This window comes from Trichechus manatus, unplaced genomic scaffold (assembly GCF_000243295.1).
Source record: "Trichechus manatus latirostris isolate Lorelei unplaced genomic scaffold, TriManLat1.0 scaffold00112, whole genome shotgun sequence".
NCBI classification, from domain to species: Eukaryota; Metazoa; Chordata; class Mammalia; order Sirenia; family Trichechidae; genus Trichechus; species Trichechus manatus.
In genome coordinates, this window is record NW_004444048.1 from 2757138 (window position 1) to 2777651 (window position 20514).

Here is a 20514-nt window from a genome sequence, read left to right on the forward strand (position 1 = left end):
GGGAGCTTGCCGTTGGAGTGGAGAGATGAGAGACTATGAATGGAGAAAAACAGAAAGGGGAAGAGGAAGAAAAGAATGAATAAATAAAAATCAGAAAGGTTAAAGAACCACAAAGTTCCCAGGGATCCCACCGGTGCAGCTATGAGGTCTGGGGAAGTCGCTCTCAGATGTTGTAGTACAGCCTGGCCAGAAGGTGCATAGGCATACAACGCCAGGTATTCAGGGAACAGAAAGAGAAGGAAGATATAGTGAGACAAGAAACTGAGTAATGAAGAAAGACGAAAAGGGAAAAAGAGGGAAAAGAAAACAAAAGAAATTTAAAAAAAATAATAACAAGAAAAGCCCGCCAAAACAACAGAAAAAAAAAAAAAAAAACCAACGAAAAAAGAAATGCCCTCAGGGATCCCTCTGCATGTCTGTGCAAGCCAAGGGGATACTCTCCTTGCCACGCAGCACCGCCTGGCCAGAAAGGGCTCCCAACTCAAGAAAAGGAAAAGAAAACAAACAATTCAAAACAAACCAACGAACAAAAGCCCTGGGATCCCACCAGCGCGGCAGCCCAGACCGGGAAGCAGCTCCACACTGGAACGGAGCTCCACAGCCCCTCAGGAAGAACTAAAGACGGCACACGGAGCCAGGCACCCGACCGAAAGGAGGGGGAGGTGGTGAGAGGCAAGGAAGTAATCAAAAGAAGCAGAAAAAAAAGCAACACCAGCAGCCAACAAATGGCACCCAGAGAGCCAGCCAGTGCGGGCCAGTGGAATCCAAGCAGCTGGCGCTTCCTGGACAAGAGACTGTGTCCGCGGGAAGCAGAGGGAGCCAAGTGTGGGTGAAGAAGGGTAAGGAGTGGGAAAGCGTGTATCACAAATTACCGGAGCTCCACAGCCCGTCAGGAAGAAGCAAAGATGGCGCACGGAGCCAGGTATTTGAGTGAAAGGAGGGGGAGGTGGTGAGAGGTAAGGAAGAAATCAAAAGAAGCGGAGAAAAGCAACACCAGCAGCTAACAAATGGCACTCATAGAGAGCCGGCCCATTCGGGTGTGTGGAATCCAAGCAGCCGGTGTTCCCTGGACAAGAGATTGTGGCCGCGGGAAGCAGAGGAGGCTGAGTGGGGTGAAGAAGGGTGTGGGGTGGGAAAGCGTATATTGCAAATTACCAGCTGTTTTGTCTCCCGCTGGAAGCTCCGTGAAGCTGCTATCTCCTACCTCCTGTTTGCTGGTCTCTGATAGGAGTCCAAGACAGTGGATCCGTGCTGCATTAGCTGGTAGGGGACCTCTGCGTGAATCTCTCCTTGCTCTCCGTTCTCTGTCAGTTTTGTCACTCCATTTGGTGCTTGGCTGAGTTCTTTATCTTTTCATTTGATGTTTTACGGTTTCAGGATCGTTGTTTTCTCTGTTCGGCTTAGTTTTTTGGATCTTTGCTGTGGAGGGACGGCATGGTGCTTCTGCCTACAGCGCCATTTTGCCGGAAGTCTTAGTTTTGGTTAAAGGAGATGAGTTTTGAAAGATAACCAAGACCTTATTAGGTGGGCAAACTGTAGAAGGCACAGCAAATGCAGGAGGATCAGAAAGCAGAGCATATTAGGAGAACAGAGAGGGCTCCAAAATGGCGGGAGCACAGGTGAGCATAATGGTGAATAACTGCAATAGCAAAGAGCAATGGCAACCTTTAACTGGGACAGAAAATAAATGGTGGCAGCATGACTAACGTTCTCCAAGGTTAAGTTTGGTTAAACGCAAACACAGAAGTGTTTTCCTCTGTCATTGAAAAAAAAAAAAAAAAAGGAAAAGGAAAAAGAAAGAAACTTTAATTTGAAATGTTCCCCTCCTGGGAGGTATTTGTATAGCAATCTGAAACTCAGAGTACTGTATGGGTAATTAGCTAAATGGGATGAAATACTTAACCTCAGAGATTCTTGCTCATGACAGAAGTTAAAATGAAAGCCAAATCTGTGGTTAAGAAGGAATGTTCCCCCTGGGTCATACTGGCAAGAATCTTGAGGGATTTTGGTGGTTATTGCTGTTTCCCTCTTTCTCAATTTACCAGACACTTCGCAGGAAACATCCATGTTTCCATGTAATGTCAAAGAGATCAAATGTAAAACATGATGCGATTCTATGCTTTTTCCTAAATAATTACTTACATTATTTTTCCTGGAAAGAAACAGACAACCTAGTAGCTTGGCTGACAGCACCAATTTGCCCTCATGTAAGAGAATAATTTTAAGACTCTTTTAGGTTCCAGGCCCACAGGCATAGAATAATTGAAGAAGAAAGATGTGTTCTTAGATTCTGAATGCATGGCTTTTTGTAACTCAAGAATTTGGAGCAGATTTGGTGCTTCTGGTTTGTGGTGTAACACAGAATCACTGTATTACCTCATGTGCCCTATGATTATATCCCTTTGTTTCTTTGTTCAGTATGGAGCTCTGAATGTATAATTACTTTTCAGTGTTACTACCATCGTACCTAAGGTAAAAAGAGAAATCATTAAGTTCTTCTTAGCCACAGGCACCAAGTTATATAAAGAATATATAAAGGTAAGAGAGAAAAGCTATTTTTTTTCTTCCCATCTTTGTTTCTTGTATATCTAGTATTTTAAAACTTTTACTTGCACTCTCACATTTAAATTGAATTTCTGTCCTTCCTTTTCTTGGGTCCTCTATCTTTTGCTTTACCTATCAGTGTGCTTTGTTTATTTTTTTAGGTTTTTATCCCTTTTTAAACTACTATATCACCAGTGCCTGGAACAGTACCTAGCACACTGTGCTCAATATGCATGCTTGTCAAATGAATGAACCAAAAAACATTCACTTTAGTCAGATATTAAAACAACAACAACAATAAAAACAGCAACAATTACAATTAGGTTTAGGCTTTATCCAGTGAAGATCCTGATTTCCATTTCCTCATCTAACTACCTGCCATTAAGTCAGTTCTGACTCATGGTGACCCCAAGTGTGTCAGAGTAGACTCTGCTTCATAGGGTTTTCAATGGCTAATTTTTTAGAAGTAGATCACCAGGCCTTTCTTCCAAGGCACCGCTAGGTAGATTTGAACCCCAACCTTTTGGTTAGCAGCCAAGGATGTTAAACATTTACACCAACAAGGGGCTAGACACTAAGTCCTTTTGAGAAGACACAAACTTGACAAGTTCACAGAAACTCTTGCAAAGAAGTTCAGTGATGTGCTAAAGTGTCTACAGGGGTTTTGTACCTTAGGGACAGCACCGTCGTTTCTAACTTAACCGTGACAATCTAGCACCTGAGGCCCTTTCATACTTGGGTTCCATAACCTTACTTTGACAAATGTTCTTTCTAAGAACTTTCGTAATGGCTCCCCATCTTACCCCAAAATTATGCGTTTTGATTTCTCTTTTAATCAGGTTTTAGGATTCTGATGCATATATTTTGCCACCATCACAATATGATAGCTCATAATCCTGCTTTTGCTGCCTACTATTTCCTTCCTTAGCTAACGCTTCATGATTATCTGTTGAATACCTTAATTTTTTTTTTCCAACTCAAATTTAATAGTTTAATTTTTCTCTTAGCTCTTGTGGCCTTACTTTTCTTTTTAATTCTTTACAACCAAATCAAGTAAGTTTATATTTTCTTGTTTCATATAATCTCCAAGAGGTAACCCTGAAATCTCTTGTTTGGAGATTAACTGCTATAGAATGAACCATTCTCTTCCATTCATTTTGTTCAAGAAAATTTTCCAAAGTGATCTTCTTCTCTTAACTGTAATTATGCTTCATTTCCTCAGAAAAATCTCTCAACTCTTGTTTTGGATAAAGGCTTTCATAATCTAGCCAACTACATATTTTTTGTTCTATTCATGTCCTTTTTTTTTTTTTAAATAAAACATCAGCGATTTATTAACTTCATCAGATCTACTCAAAGCTATGAAAAGAACAAAATTTGAACCATCCGTGCAGAGATTTTTATTAGCTATACCTCAAATTACCTTTAATTGTTTCTACGCACAAAGATAGAAACTCAGAGCAAATTTTCCTTCTTCCAATATTAAGATATTCCTCTATTTAGCTTACAGAAAATTCCTAGAGAGAAAATTTGTTAAAGGGCGGAAGTAAAAGAGTCCATTGATTCAAAAATGACAATCATTATTCTTTTCTTTTAATATTACAAATTTTATATAAAAGCTGCTGAGATGGTCTAAAACATGCCATTTTTATCACTATTCAAAGACCTTAAACTCTAGAGGTCTGCTACTTTCCAGCTAACTTTAAATTTTTGCTTCATTTTCAAGACTCAACACCATCTGACCTTACCTAATCAACAAACTATTTCATCTTTAAATATGAATCTTAGCTCCCTTGGAGTATTTTCATTGGCTGGCAGTGATGGTACCTGGGGCTCAACCAAAATCTTCTAAATACTGGCAAGTTATAGAACAGTCTGTTTTGTTACAGAACAGTTTCTTTTATAGGTGACCCCAGGGTTGTCTGGTATTTGATATAGCAACAGCCTGCCTAGAAAGATGCTGAACTGCCTGATAAGACATCACTGCAAGTTGTTGCTCAGAAAAAATAGACCAAAAAAAAGAAAAAGTTAGTAGGATGAAAAAATAGGTTTGCACGCTGTTATGGATTGAATTGTGTCCACCCAAATATGTGTTGTAAATCCTAACCTCTATATCTCTCTGTGGTTATAAATCCACTTGGGAATGGGTCTTCTTTGTTATGCTGATTAGACAATATTAGTGTAGGATGTGTCTTAAGTCAATCTCTTTTGAGATACAAAAGAGCAGACTGAGCAAGCAACCAAGCAAGCACAGATGGGGGAAGATAGATGCCACGCCACATGACGTCTCCAAGGAACCAAGAAACGGAAGCTGAAGAGCCAAAGACTCTCCCCCAGAGCCTACAGAGAGAGAAAGTCTTCCCCTAGAGCTCCGCCCAGTTCGGACTTCTAGCCTCCTAAACTGTGAGAAAATAAATTTCTGTTTGTTAAAGCCACCCACTTGTGGTATTTCTGTTATAGCAGCACTAGGTAACTAAGACACATGCCCTTCGACCCTTGGTCCTAGCATTATAATTTTAGGAATTTATCCTAAGGAAGTAATCAAGATTGTGTTGTTATAATAGTGAAAATTTGCCACCAACATAAATGTTCAATAATAAAATTTCTTTAGAAGGATGGTACATCAATGTAATGTAATTTTCTATGTAAACTTTATATAAAGAGAAAAGCAATTTTTTAAAAAAAAATTTATTGTGGTAAAATATATATAATAAAAACTTTTCCATTTCTACCATTTTAAAGTGTACAATTCAGTGACATTAATTACACTCATAATGGTATGCAACCATCACTACTATTTCCAAGAGATTTTCATCTCTCTAAAACATTTTTTCATCTTCTGAAGAAATAACTCCCCATCACCCACTCCTGCCCCTGCCCCCCCACCTCTGGTAACCAGCTTTTAAACTTTGGTCTCTATACAGTTGCCTATTTTAGATATTTCATATAGGTGGAATATGAAATTTGTCCTTTTGTATCTGACTTATTTCATTCAGTATAATATTTTCAAGGTTCATCCATGTTGTAGCACGTATCAGAACTCCATTCCTTCTTATGACTGAATAATATTCCATCATATTCTCTTTATGGCAATAAATTTCCCACTGAGAACTGTATCTGTTGCATTCCCCATGTTTTGGTATGCTGTGCTTTCACTTTCATCCATCTCTAAGTATTTTCTAATTTCCCTTATTATTTCTTCTTTTGCCCATTGGTTGTTTAATATGTGTTAATTTCCACACATTTGTGAAATTTCCAGAGAAAACTATTTTGATATGAAAAAGTAAATAGTTTATTTCGTGAAAAAAGCAGGTAACGAAATTATGTATAATATGACCCTATTTTGTCAAAAAAAGACAAAGTATATAAATGCCTACAAAATGTTGAAAGTTGAGATATCAAAAAAATTAACAATGGTTAGATCTCAGTGTTAGGATTAAAGCTAATATACTTCTTTATGCTTTCTTCTATTTTAAAGTTTTTAGCAAAAGTATATTATACTTTTTAATGAGATTTTTAAAAATGTTATCAAATTTTATATATTTTTTAAATTTTTAAGTAGTTTGGAGACGCTAACAGTATTTTCTATCTTTTTCTTTTTGTTGAACATGCACTTCCTTTCTCATTTCTGCTTTGCTCATATCCACACATACTATCAGGAAAATCTTTCTTAAATTTAACTTACTAATCCCAAATTTCAATATTTATGCTTTTCTCTCTGTTGAAATATGACTTGGTTCTGACCTCTGATTCAAAATAGTGCATTTTAAAAGAAAGAAGCTCTTACCTGAATGTTATTCAGTTTGTCCAAAATACGACTTGCAAGTTTAGGACCGTTCTCCATAGTTGGAATGTGTATGGTCTATGAAAGAAAAAGAGACATGAGATAAGATGAGGAGAATACTCTTGTACACAGTGAGAACAAGCAAGATACTTGGCAATTCCACTGTATTAAGGTTATTTCACTGAAATAAGGAAGAGCACTACGAGAACCTACTGATTACGCGGGCTAGCTCCTCCTTATATCAAAGACTCTTCTCTATTTTGAATCTGAGTAAAAACTAACTAGGCAAGAATTAGCTGTTTATTGCCTTGCAACTGATATTAGGGCACCACTAGTTTGTACACCAGTCTTTAGGCTGATCTGAGGAACCAGTGAGAAGCGAAGGATACCTAAAACAGTGATTAAACTTTAATAACTCTACCTCTTCCAGAATTCTGAGAATCTATAGAGAGAAAAGATTATCCTCCACAACTTTTAGTAGGGAATGAGATCTCAAAGATATTTTGGTCCAAACTAAAGCCAGTTTTTTTGGGGTGGAGGGGCAAAAATTAAAGTCTATGCCTTGACAAAAATGTCTTCTAAAATCTATCTCTGTTCCAAGCAAAACCTCCAAGGACCATGACTTCCACAATATAGGATACAAACACCAACCCAAACCCATTGCTGTTGAGTCAATTCTGACTCATAGCGACCCTACAGGACAGAGTAGAACTGCCCCATAGAGTTTCCAAAGGAGCAGCTGGTAGATCTGAACCGTAGACCTTTTGATTAGTAAATATAGGATAGCATAATTAAATTCATGGCAGAGAGAGATTTTCTTGCCTTATTTATATTCGAGTCATGCCTATTCATGCCTCCCTCGCTGGTTTGCATGGTTTTTCATAGTTTGATTTTAGTAGACATTCCATGCTCTCAAATAAGTTTCTTAGGGTGCCTTTTAGGGTAATAGGATAATTAGATGTACCTTTTGGCTCTGAATTGCCCCCAGAAATAAGACAATTAAAAATGTTAAACTTTATCATGTTCATATTTCTAGAAGTAAAATAATTGTACTTAAAAAAAAAAAATTCTGACCTAACAGGCACTTTAGTTCATAAGAAAGTGGACCAATAACATATTACTTTGATATAACCATAAAAAAATACTAATAACTAGCTTTATAATCAGTAAAAGTATTGATATAAAATAAGACAATTCTTCTCCTATGAAACAATAATTCTGTAGATAGAATTATGCCAGGAGTCTTTCCTTAAAAGCAAGTTTAAAAAACTTAAGCAATCAAGCAGCCACCATTAAAGTTAGCAGAAAAATCAATCCAATCAGCTGAGGAAAATTATAATGTAGAATTTAAAAACCAACAGATTTTGTATTTAATGAGTAATTTAAGCCAATTCACTTTTTAAGAATAAAACCCACATGCCTTGAAGTTAAAAAAGTTAATGCCGATGCTAATTATGAGTATCAGAGCTTCGTTATAAAGGGGAAAGCAAAAAAAAAAAATGACAAAAAAATGGAAGTAAACACAAAATCAGACTGATTTACTGGGTAGAGTAAATTTCATCCCACCAAATCTTTGAACTCCTTTTGGAAGACTTTAGTAAATGTACAAGCTCTACCAAAGGAAATTTCTTTGTAAAGCAGTATACATAATAATAATAATTACTATTATTGTTACAAATGAAGTTCATCATTCAAATGCATTTTCCATAATATTGCCATTCCTACTCCAGTATTTTGGAAGTACTTTTAGAAACCACAAACCAATTTCCTGTAGCGTCTTCCTTAGTGAACTGGTAGAGATAAGAGTGGAAGTCTGTTGGTACATCTCTAATCCCTACATTGACATAAGGCAAGTATGGTACTTTTTCAAAGATAAAACTGACTTCCCACCATGCCTGAGCTTACACAAAATCACTGGAAAGATGGTAGTAAGTAATCTGCTAATACAGGTTCATCTGGACAAACTGCCCCACCTAATGGAATGTCAAGTTATAACAAACCCCTTTGCATCCTGGGTCCAACTAGAATTTAGTTCACATCTTTTAAAAAAAATTAATTAAATTACAGGTAAGTCTTCAGAAATGACAGGAAATGAGGAAACATTGCCTTACCTCACCCTTGTATAGTATATCAGAAACTGGGCAAACAACACAGGCTGTACCAGAACCAAACATCTCTCTCACTCTGCTCCCCTCTAGAGCAGTGGTCAAGTCATCCATGGTGAGGTACCTCTCAGACACCTTAAATTCACCCTGTTTAAAATACAAAAAATAAAAACAAACATATTCGAAAGGAAAAGACATGTAAAATAACCTATGATACTTACTTTTCTACATTACATTCTGATTGAACTCATGCCATAATTATCCTTAGAGGCAAAACTGGAAAGGACAATACCGTCTTACTGGTGAACCCACTGAGGTGTTAAGCAACCTACTCCAAGGTCACAGGAATTCTAAATGAAATTACCCGAATACAAAATGTAAGACGATCACTACAAGATACATGGTATATTTTAATACAGAGTAGTAGCTTTTTTGCTTTTTGTTTGTTGTCATGGATAAAGTCTCACAAACTCTAGCACCCTGAGTGCTACTTAAGGCAGTAACAGTGTCTTATATCTTATTTTATCATAAAGGAGAATAACATTGTATTATATATTACGATGGTAATAATTTTAGCTACCATGTATCATGAACCAAGTTCTGTAATTCTGTTAAGTAGGTATTATCGTCCCCATTTTACAGCCGAGAAAACTAAGGTTCAGGGTGATTGAGTGACGTCCCCAAGGTCATAGAGCTAGTACATAGCAAAAACTGGATTGGAGCCATGTTTGATCGAACTGGCTCCACATTTGGTCTCTTTCTTTTATGGAGTAAAACTATAGCCCGAGTTCAGCTATCTGAAATATTTCATTATTTTTTAAAAGCTAAAAAGCTGAGCCTTATTTGAGAAGTTACACTGTATATATAATTTTTTCTCCCAAGTTCAGTGATTCATTTGGCTTTACAATGGTAATCTTCTTCCTTCTCCTTTAGTATCATAGTAGGGGAGTTTCATCCTAGAATTAGTGGCATAGCCTCATTGACTTCTGCTTAACTTTTAAAACATTTTATTTGCTCGATGACAGGAAATAGGAAAAAATCTGATACTTTTATTTTTTTTTAATAAAAATATTTTATTTTTAATAAAATTTTATTATTATAAAAATGTGTTTAATTCTCATTCTTTTATTTCGGTGATTAAAGCTCAGTTTGTCAACAGGCTATTTGAATTAAAGGCAACAAAGAATGGATAGTTTTTCTTTTTTTTTTAAATAAGATGAAAATACTTTTTAAAACCTACAGACCCACAATGGATAAAATGGAAATCACAGTCCTTGGCCAGATTCAAAACATTAGAAGGAAAATGTAGAATATCAGGTTTGGGTTTTTTTGTGGGGGAGGGGGGCAAGTAGATTTGGAAGGTAGGAAAATATGTCTGCAATGGAAATGTGGCCCTTTGCACACATTAAAATAAGTTTTAATTTATCTTTTTGCAATTACAATTGTGTTGTTCAAAGGTTTAAAAACAAATAAAGTCCAGAAAATCTGCCAAATGAATTGAAAACAAGCTGAATTCTCTGTTCTTGGAGGGTGGGGGTGGGGAGAAAGCCTTGTAAATAAACAGAATTGTTTTTACTGTGGTCAGCCTTCAGGTTTTTTTGGTTTGGCAAGCAGTGGTAACCCCCTACTTGCCTCTTGGCATTTTACACTGTTTTAAAATAGCTTTTTAAATAAATTGCAGCTAAAGAGTCAAGAAAAAACCTTCCTCCAGAACAACTCATTGTTCCTGTTAGCAAATCATTAGTGTGGTAAAGAATTTCCACTTGCAACTTGTCATCAAACCTTCTGTGCTTTGTTAATGTTTTTTCTTTAATAAAATAAAAATTACTGAGCTTCAAAAATGCATCTTTCCAATTGCAAACATATTTAGGACAGGGCAAGCTGTTTGAAATTATACCAATGGTTTGTAAATGTCACGCCCAATGTGACAGCCAGCATGTGCAGTTGGGTCTTGTCTACTTCGGGGTTTTGTGGGATTATTCATAGCACAGTTCCTCTATTTTCAAAGTCTATTCCAGAGAAACTGTGCTAGTACTCTTGTACATTGATAACGTGTGTGTTGCTAAACATTTGTCCTATTAATATTGTTTGACCACAGTATGCTCAAAGCCTTTTCCTGTTCCTTGGAGACCATTTTAACACATGGGTCAAAAGTTCCATCCAAGAACCTCTGCCAGACCACTAATTCAAAATTCATCTTGATTATGTTATGTCATTTCCAATACTAAATGGTTTAATATGCTTGCCTGTGTCACATAGATTTGAAAGGCTACCGAAAAGAATGTTAAATTTGCTTGAGTGCTTTGCTTTTAAAATAAGTATGTACGTGAATTTGGAGGGAATAAGGGAGAAAGAAGGCAACCAAAACAAATAATGTTACATTAGGAAACATCTGTATGTCAATAAAATTCTTTAATTTCTATCAATGGCATGGTTGCATTGAAATAAACAGAGGAAGGGAAGAAGTATGGATCATTGCTATTTGTAAACAATACAATCAGTCTTGAAAAAGTTAATGTCTGGCAAGAGAGAAGCACACAAAGTATAAAACCAGGAGTTGACAGTAGATACTTGGTATAAAGACTGTGACTAGTACTAGAATACTTCTTCATTTGGACATCCTGCCAAACTGGTTTCTCTCTATCCTTCAGAATAAACACTTATTTGATAGTCTCACCAGGACAGTTCTTCTAGAAGAGTTCTTTTCACTTGAAAGATTTAAAGATAACATCAGTTGGAACTACAGGGCATTATTTCAACACCAGGCTGGCTTATTTTTGTTACTTTTGATTTCATGATTATAAAAGTTGTTCATGCCAAAGGTACCCACCCACTTGCGTGCCAGATCCAGAATGCTCTGCCTTGTCACTCCTGGAAGAATGATGCCATCTAGCGGAGGAGTTGCCAGTTCTTCTTCTGTCAGTTAGAAGTTGGAATATTTTCAAACTTTAACTATATTAGCTATGCCTTATATCAATAAACATTTTTAAAAACCATTTCTAGCAACTTTGCTAGTAATAACCGTAAAGATGTTACTATTCTGCATTGCCAAATTTCCCCAGTCAATTCATGGATCTGGTAAGATCCTTGTTAAAAAAAGAAAGGAAAGGAAGGCTACTCATTTAATCATTTTCAATTTATCATTAATCAGTGAGAAATGAGATAGTTTTTCACTAACAAATGGTAAGTGTTATAGAATACTCTTAAGACAAATATTTTCATCAAAATTGACCTGAGTGATTGAATTGAATTGTGTCCTCCAAAAATATGTGTTATAAATCCTAACCCCTATACCTGTTGTTAGAATCTGATTTGGGAATGGGTTTTCTTTGTTACTCTAATGAGGCAGTATTAGTGTAGGATGTGTCTTAAATCAATCTCTTTTGAGATATAAAAGAGAAGATTGAGCAAGCAACCAAGTCAGCAAGCACAGATGGGGGAAGATAAATGCCATGCCACATGAGATTTCCAGGGAACCAAGAAACAAGCTGAAAAGTCACAGACTTTCCCCAGAGCCAACAGAGAGTGAAAGCCTTCCTCTAGAGCCGGTACCTAGAATTTGGACTTCTAGCCTCCTAAACTCTGAGAAAACAAATTTGTTAAAGCTACCCACTTGTGGTATTTCTGTTACAGCAGCACTCGATCACTAAGACAGTGGGGAAAAGCTGGTTAATAATCAGAATACTGGAGACAGGCCCTTACTCAGAAACACTGGTCATTACCAAACCTCCTAAGAATACTGTGGAGGAACTTTCCCCCCAGTAGTGTCTGTGCCCATGCAGGCTGGTTACTGTCCCCACATGGCCCTTTGATAAGTCTGTCTTCAGTGGTTCTCAAACCTGGTGGAGTATCAGCATCAAATATGGAGATGGTGACTTCTGCAATTCAAATCCAATGGGCTCAAGGCGGGCACAAGCATGTGTAGCTAGAACAAAACCAAAAATCACTCCATAGGAGACTCTGGAAGAGAGCCAAGGTTGAGACGCTGGTCCAGTGAGAAAGATCACAGGTACTCCTTCTCCCCATGATGGTTGGCATGATGACCCATCTATAGCAGTCAGTGTCATCTATCAACTGTATAGGCTGTCCTTACAAAATGACGTCCCTGCTACTCAATATCCTCCTTTCCTCTCCACCTCTGGCACCCAGAAACTGAATCTAGTCAGAAATTCACACCTTAAGTCCCCACTTTATGAAGATGTTTAACCTTAGAACAGATTATGCGTTGTCCATCAAGTGTATGCAGAAGAATTCACAAAGTATGCTTGAAAGGATCACCAAGTAGCAAAAGCTGTATAGAAATCACATTGATATCTTTGGACTCTCCCAACCTGTTTTATGTAGCTAAAAGAGACTTTAGAAACCATCTAGTGTAATCCTTATTTTACAAAAGAAACTGAGGCTCTATAAACATGAGTGACTTGCTAAGGTTGGTGACACTGGAAGAAAGCCAGGGCCAGAGCTCAAGTGTCATAACTCTAAGATCACTGCTCTTTCTCTGAGTATACGGCAGTCCTGGGCTCAACTTCTCCACTGTGGCTACATCAGATGTCCCCAACAACCAGACTGTGTCTGGAAGACCGAGACTGAGCTGTGTGCATCCCTACATTCCCAAAACTCGGCACGATGCCTGGCCCAGAGCAGTAAGCAATGAATAATTTTGAATTGAAAAAAATGAATGAATAATCCTCTTTGCTAGGAAACAGCAGTATGATTTTTTTTGAAATTTGTTTCTAAAACTCGTCTGCTGAAAATTGCTCTCTGGAAAGAAGAAAATTTGTTCTTGGCAATGTTCTTAGGGCTACTTTTTGTCATGTTTAGAAGTGTTGATGATCTCAGAATAAATGTGTGTTTTGCAATAGTGAGCTAGCTAGATGCATAAATGTATGGATCTATATGTGTGTGAATATATGCATGTACACACACAGAGATATACACCAAGTCCCCTCAAACTGGACCTTTCCTAAAGCTTGCTGAGCAATAGACTACATAAAGTTAAGTGAAAACAGCAGCCCCGCATGTACAAATGCTGTTTTGTGAAATATATTTAACACCCAGTACTGTAACCACTAGCCTGAGGTCAAGGAATAGAACATCTGCTTCCCTGGTTGCCAGACAGAGATGATGACATGACAACATTTGGGTGAGAAATATTCATTTTCCTCTGCAACCACAAACATGGTTACAAGAGCCAGAACTAGCTCCAGATTGCCCAACATGAGGAAAACAGAACCGACAAACACAGCTTGTTTTTGACAAAGAAATCATTTTGAGGAGATGAGGAATTTAGAAGCAATTACAGCAGGATTCATCTGTGACTTCCCAAGGTCAAGCACTATAAAGAAGTCAGTGGGAACCAGGAATATAGATTTTCCTAAATGTCCTAAACATCATAGGCAGTAGAATTATTCATTTATTCAACAAATGTATATCAAGTGCCTACCATGGGCTGTTCACCGTTGTAAGCCCTTGGATACAGCAGTGAACGAAACTGATATAGTTCCCAGCCTACTTTCTAGTAGGTAGAGACAAATAGTTATTGTATTAAACAGTATGTTAGACTGTTGTTGTTAGTTGCTGTCAATTCGATTCCGACTTATGGAGACCCCATGTGTGCAGAGTAGAACTGCTCCATAGGGTTTTCAAGGCTATGAGCTTTTGGAAGCAGATTGCCAGGCCTTACTTCTGAGGCACCTCTGGGTGGGTCTGAACTGCTAACCTTTTGGTTAGTAGTATAGGGCTTAACCATTTGCTCACTCAGGGACTCCTATGTTAGACTATGGAAGAAAAACAACATCAACACAGGGGAGGGGAGGGGGAGTGCTGAGGGGAAGATATACAATTTTAATAGGGTGCTCAAGGAGGTCCTACTGAGGATGGGATATGTGAGCAAAGACTTGAAGGAGGTGAGCGAGTAGGCCATGCAGGTATCTAAGGGAGGAGGGCTCCAAGCAGAGCCAGAAAAATACCCGGCGTGGCTGGGAAGGCTCAGCACTCACAACCGTAGTCTTTTAAACTAATTGTGAACTCAACAACAAGGACTGGGTCTTATTCTTCAGGTTGTCTCCAGTGTCTAGGACACCACAAAATTGTTTGACACAACCACATATGTCAAATTATTCATCAACAGAATAAAGAAGAGAATTGAGGCTGTGTAATCTTACCACCACAGTTGCTGTTACTAGAATCAAAACCCACACTAGTTACAGGCCCAAGTGCCACAAATAGCTATTACGCTCAGCAATGTGCTTTACACACAGATTATCTATGTTATCTACCTTTCTTGTCCAAAAGGAGTAGTGTGGATGGTTATGGAAAGTTGGCAATAAATTACTGAAAGAACTCTGCTTATACCCCCGGTTGGTAAAGTTTGTGAAAATCAATACTTTGCTTATTTTCAACCCATTTTTCCTTGTATTTTCTTAAAGGCAGGTGATATCAATCAAACTTAAGACCGAGTTGCGTCCATCTTTTTATTGTAGCCGAAAGGTTACTCCTGAGATTCTATTCACTTCTCTCATAGTACTGTTCAAACATTTATTCCATATGTCCTTTCTCCTTACTTAAGTTTTTTTTGGTCTGTTAGTAGAACACCTCCAAATTGAAATAGAACATTAAAACCATGGCTCAAGTTATCTCAGGCAACCATAATTTGAATAGTAACTCTTAACGTCTTGTACACTTTGAAATGAATTGAAGAGAATTTCACTCATTTCTATCCTGACCTTTAAAAGTTGTGATGGAAAAATTCCATGGTCATCATTTGGATAAAGGATAATTTTTCATCAGGACAGTTTCTGAGGTTTGTGGTTAAATCATGCAGCTCTGATTCTGACTATGCTTAAATTCTGACATCTCCCATCCATAAATAATGATGGCACTGCTTCTGTATGTTACAACTGTTTTTGCTTTGGGTTGTGTTTCCTTCCCTCCCACTGCCCCTCAGGGGGGCAGTGAGAGAGTAGGAAGAAAAGCTGAATCAATCTATTATCTTCTATCTACAGAATTCAACACTGGCTGTTAACTTTCAAGCATAGCTCTTGATATACGTGATATGCAATAACTCAGACTTAACCAGTTGCCGTAGAGTTGATTCTGACTCATGGAAAACTCAAATTTAGAAATCAGAAATATTCCAGTATAAATTTTGTTCTTAAATGATGCCAAGTACTGCGAGCACAGTCTGTAATTTGGCTTTTCATATGCCACGGATCACCAACGGCCGACCTCAGAGCAAGGTACACTCGCCACACCTTCTCCTCCTCCAACCTCTAACTGGAATATAAGACTCATCTTGTTAGTCTCTGTAACTGACACTCAAATTAGTGCATAGCTCTGATTCAGCCTCATCTGAATCACCATTTTCCTCTTTTCGCAGCCAAATAACACAAGAGCAATAGAAGCTACTATAACTGCTGAAAAATAAAAAGTTCATTTCAAGATTTAATTGAAACCAATACGGAAACTCCACATGTATTTGGAAGCTTACCATTTTATACTTCTAGTCACTACATTCACTACTGTGAAATGAAGAGCTTAAACCTAAAAAATTATTTCTAAATTCTGTATGACTATAGGGTCGCTGTGAGTTGGAATCGACCCAATGGCACACAACAACAACATCATAATTCCAAAACGGAAATAAAGGCATAGATCTGTATTTTCTTTCATTATTTTCCATTTAATCCAATACCACAGGCACTGTCAACACTTCACTGAGCCCCTATGATCTCTTCCAACTAAAACAAAAAACAAAACAAAACAGAAAAGAATAGCAAACAGAAGTAATGAACATCTAGGATAGTATAGGTAGTAGAGAAGCGCTTATTCTTACAGTACACTTATTTTCTAAAGGCCCTGAATGGACCAGGATCTGGTACAACAATTTCAAGGTACAGCTGATCTGCCCTTAAAAATAGTGTACTTTACGATACTGGGGAAGCCAGCACAACTTGTACAAGGAAAAGTCATGGAAGCTCCACTGACACATCCAAACTCCTTGAGGGACGGAATTGCTGGGCAGGGGGCTGTGGGGACCATGGTCTCCGGGAACATCTAGCTCAATTGGCATAACACAGTTTATAAAGACAGTGTTCTACATTCTACCTTGGTGAGTAGCATCTGGGGTCTGAAAAGCCTGTGGGCAGCCATCTAAGATATTCCACTGGTCTCATCCCTTCGGGAGCAAGGGAGAACGAAGAGAATAGGAAAAAGGAAAAGATTAGTCCAAAGGACTAATGGACCACAGCTACCAAGGCCTCCACCAGACTCAGTCCAGTACAGCTAGATGGTACCCGGCTACCACCACTGACTGCTCTGACCGGGATCACAACAGAGGGTTCTGGACAGAGCTGGAGAAGGATGTAGAACAAAATTCTAACACGCACAAAAAAAGACCAGATTTACTGGCCTGAAAGAGACTGGAGAAACCTGGAGAGTATGGCCCCAGACACCCTTTTAGCTCAGTGGTGAAGTCACTCCCAAGGTTCACCATTCAGCCAGGGATTGGACAGCCCCATAAAACAAAATGGGACTAATGAGACATAGCAATTCAGGGACAAGGACTAGAAGGCAGAAGGGGACAGGAAAGCTGGTGACAGGGAACCCAAGGTTGAGTAAGGACAGTGTTGACATGTAGTGGGGTTGTTAACAATTGTCATAGGGCAACATGTGTACTAACTGTTTAATGAGAAACTATTTTGTTCTGTAAACCTTCATCTAAAGTGAGAACAGCAGCACAACTGGAAGAATGTAATCAATGTCACTGAATTGTGCATGTAGAAATTTTTGAAATGGTGTATCTTTGGCTATGTATATTTTCACCAAAAAAAAAAAAAAAGAAAGGTTGAGAAGGGAGAGTATTGACATGTCGTAGGGTTGTTAACCAATGTCATAAAACAATATGTGTACTGACTGTTTAATGAGAAACTATTTGTTCTGTAAACCTTCACCTAAATTACAATTTAAAAAAAAAAAATAGTGTACTTTCATAAAACTGAGCTCCAGAGTAAATGTGGAGGCTTCTGATATATTATAAAAATACTATATGTAGAAATGGCCACAATTATTAAAGAATTATAGCAAGAGTGAACATTAAGTTCCATGCCAGTAGACTCAGTAGACCATGTTTATTGTTATAGCATTTTATACATAACCCACTCCACTAAAAAGAAAAAAAAAAAAAAAAAAAAAACCTGCTGCCATCCAGTCAATTTCAACTCATGGTGGCCCCAACTGTTAGAGCAGAACTGCTCCATAGGGTTTTCTTGGTAGTAATCTTTTAGGAAAGCTGATTGCCAGGCCTTTCTTCCACAATGCCACTGGATAGGTTCAAACTGCCAACCTTTAGGTTAGGAGTCGAGTGCAAACTATTTGCCCCACCCAGGGACTTATTTTATACATAGCACATGTATACTGGAGACCTCCAAATGCAAAGGTGTTCAGATAAGAGAAATGTTAAGGTAGTGACAAAGGGGATAGAGCAGCAAACCTTCAAATCATGGAAAATTATATATATTCCAAGTTCATAACATAAGATTGTCAAGAAAATGTTGACTCAAATTCCTTAAGTCCCTATCCATAATAAATATGTCTGGAGCCAAAAAAGCAGCCCTAGTGGTGTAACAGTTAACCGCTTGGCTGCTAACCCAAGGGCTGGTGGTTCGAAGCCACCCAGGGCTCTGAAGGAGAAAAGGTCTAGCAATCTGCTCCCATAAAGACTGCAGCCTTGGAAACCCTATGAGGCAGTTCTACTCTGTCACTTGACTCAATGGCACCTAACAACAACAGAGCCAAAAACCAAAACCAAAACACAACCTTTATAACTTTAGTAAACTTTAGTTCATGTCTACTTGGACAGCATAAGCACTGTGGCTCTTAGCCTTTGGAACTGTGCTGCTCCTTTGTTCTAAGGTTCTAGTTCTGTTCTTCCCAGTCCCATTGAGAAGCAGTAAAGAACTGAAACCAGAGTGGATTACCTCCATCTTCATTTATCCAGTAAAGAAAAAGATTCATTGTTCCAACTTCGGTTATCTGATTATTCTCTCCATAGAGCCACAGAACCTGCTGACACCCATTATCCATTGCTTCACATTGGGCAAAAAGAGATGAGCCATAATTCCTTTAAAACAAAGAAAACATACCGATTATAAAGATAAATCATTTTCTCCCCCCCACACACTAACTTCCATACTCTAAAATCTTCAAGTCTTCAATTCACATGTGGATGTAAGTCAACATGTTATGTTCTTAACATATCTCCTCTCTACGTGCATAACATTAACGAAAAACTCATTAGAGAAGCTCCATGATTTATCTAATTGCACTCATCTGAAAGAGCACAAAGCAGAATCTTGGAATCCTAGATACAAGAACACAAGTGAATAGCCAAGTTAATGCTAACAGTTAAGAGTTGTTGAGTATTTTTATTCATGCCAAGCAATTTTACATAAATTATTTCATGTAAACCTCACACCAATACTGAGTTAGTCGCTGTCATTTCCCTTGTTTAGATAAGAAACTGAGGCTTAGAGAAGCAACTTATATCAAATTACACAGCAAGTAAGTAGCAGATCACCAAGTCCATGCCCTCTTAACTGAGACCTTTTAATATATTCAAGAAACATCTAATGCCCAATGTCTAAATTCCCCAAATTGTGGGACAAAAATCCTGATTTTGACCTAAAAGTATTCCAAAAGTCAATTTTTCTCAATTTGCACTATTCATATCAGATTATTCAAAAATAAAAGGAACAAGACACATCTTCCTAGAACAACGAGTTTACAATAATTTTAATTCATTATCTTTTATCTAAACTTAAATGGAAAATTACAGAGTATATCACAAAATATGGATGAATTTTTAAAACATGAGCGTCCTCAAATAAATGTAATACTCGATTGCCTCCCTAAGCCCCTGGTTGTATAATTCACTTCCCTCCGTTTTTAGAGAACATTAGTGAATAATTCTGAGAAGTATTACCTTAAGAAAATCAGGACTAGGAAGTAAACTGCAGGCCCACCCTTGGACTATACAGCCCCCAGCAGGAAACAAACAAACAGCTACTACTACAAAGCATTATTGTAATCATGTAATCTTTCATAAAATAACCCCTTAGGCCTTTAAATCAGCTCTTTTACATCTGGGTGAGACTGAAACGGAGCCCTGGTGGTGAAGCGGTTAAGCGCTCGGCTGCTAACTGAAAGGTCCGAGGTTCAAATCCACCAGCTGCTCTTCAGGAGAAGGATGTAGCAGCAGCCTGTTTCTGTAAAGATGTACAGCCTTGGAAGCCCTATGGGGCAGTTCTGTTCTGTCCTACAGGGTCGCTGTGAGTGTGAACTGACTCATGAGTAAAATTAAAATGTGTGATGTGTTCTAATGTAAGTGTGAGTTAAGCCCAAGAGGCATATATTATAGTGAACATCTGCATTTTCTACTGCACAGCTTCCCTTCCCACTATTTTCCCTCTTATAAAATCATGTGCCTTTGGAGCCAAGTCAATCGGCTTGGGTTGACCATCACAGCATTTTGTCCCTGGCCAAAACTGGATGAAGGGGTGGGCATGCGACCTAAGCTGCTCATATAAATCTTTGAGTTCATTCACTCAGTCATTCATTCATTCATTTTAACGTATGAAATCTAAAAGACAGATTTTTTTTCCCCCTTCTGGGGTAGCTTACTTGGAATAATGGAAGTCTGGAGTGTTCACAATCACCACCCCTCACAGAAGACACCTAAATTAGGAGAGCCTTAGGGTAACACAGAGCCAGAAGCTATGACAAGAGATAAAAGGATGGAAGGAGGGAGGGAAGGAGACAGGATGGGAAGGAAAGAGAGCACACCCACCTGCGGGACACTACAGATTAGGTAACAATGTTTTGAGCCCCTAGCAGGTCCTACTTACACGAGCCAATCAATTCTTTTTCTGCTTAAGGTAGTTTGCAATAGTTTTCTGATTTGCAACTGAATGAATATTCCCTAGTAACTGAAATATTCTAGAAAGCTGCAGGTAATAAGCATTACAATATATGGTTATTGCAATTTGGTCCGTTTTATATCACTTAGTCCTCACAGGTAAGCTA

The 20514-nt window shown here is 38.1% G+C and overlaps 1 protein-coding gene across 1 annotated transcript in view; it reads right to left on the reverse strand.

Annotated features, from left to right (window-relative positions):
* Positions 1-20514, reverse strand: part of BCAT1 (branched chain amino acid transaminase 1) — a 123785-nt gene that overhangs the window by 12084 nt on the left and 91187 nt on the right. Inside the window, exons 7-10 of the mRNA XM_023738016.1 lie at positions 18411-18553; positions 11264-11349; positions 8440-8580; positions 6332-6406 (exon numbers count right to left, since the gene is read on the reverse strand). Of these exons, the coding sequence (XP_023593784.1) occupies positions 6332-6406; positions 8440-8580; positions 11264-11349; positions 18411-18553 (445 nt within the window). The remainder of the gene's footprint in view (positions 1-6331; positions 6407-8439; positions 8581-11263; positions 11350-18410; positions 18554-20514) is intronic.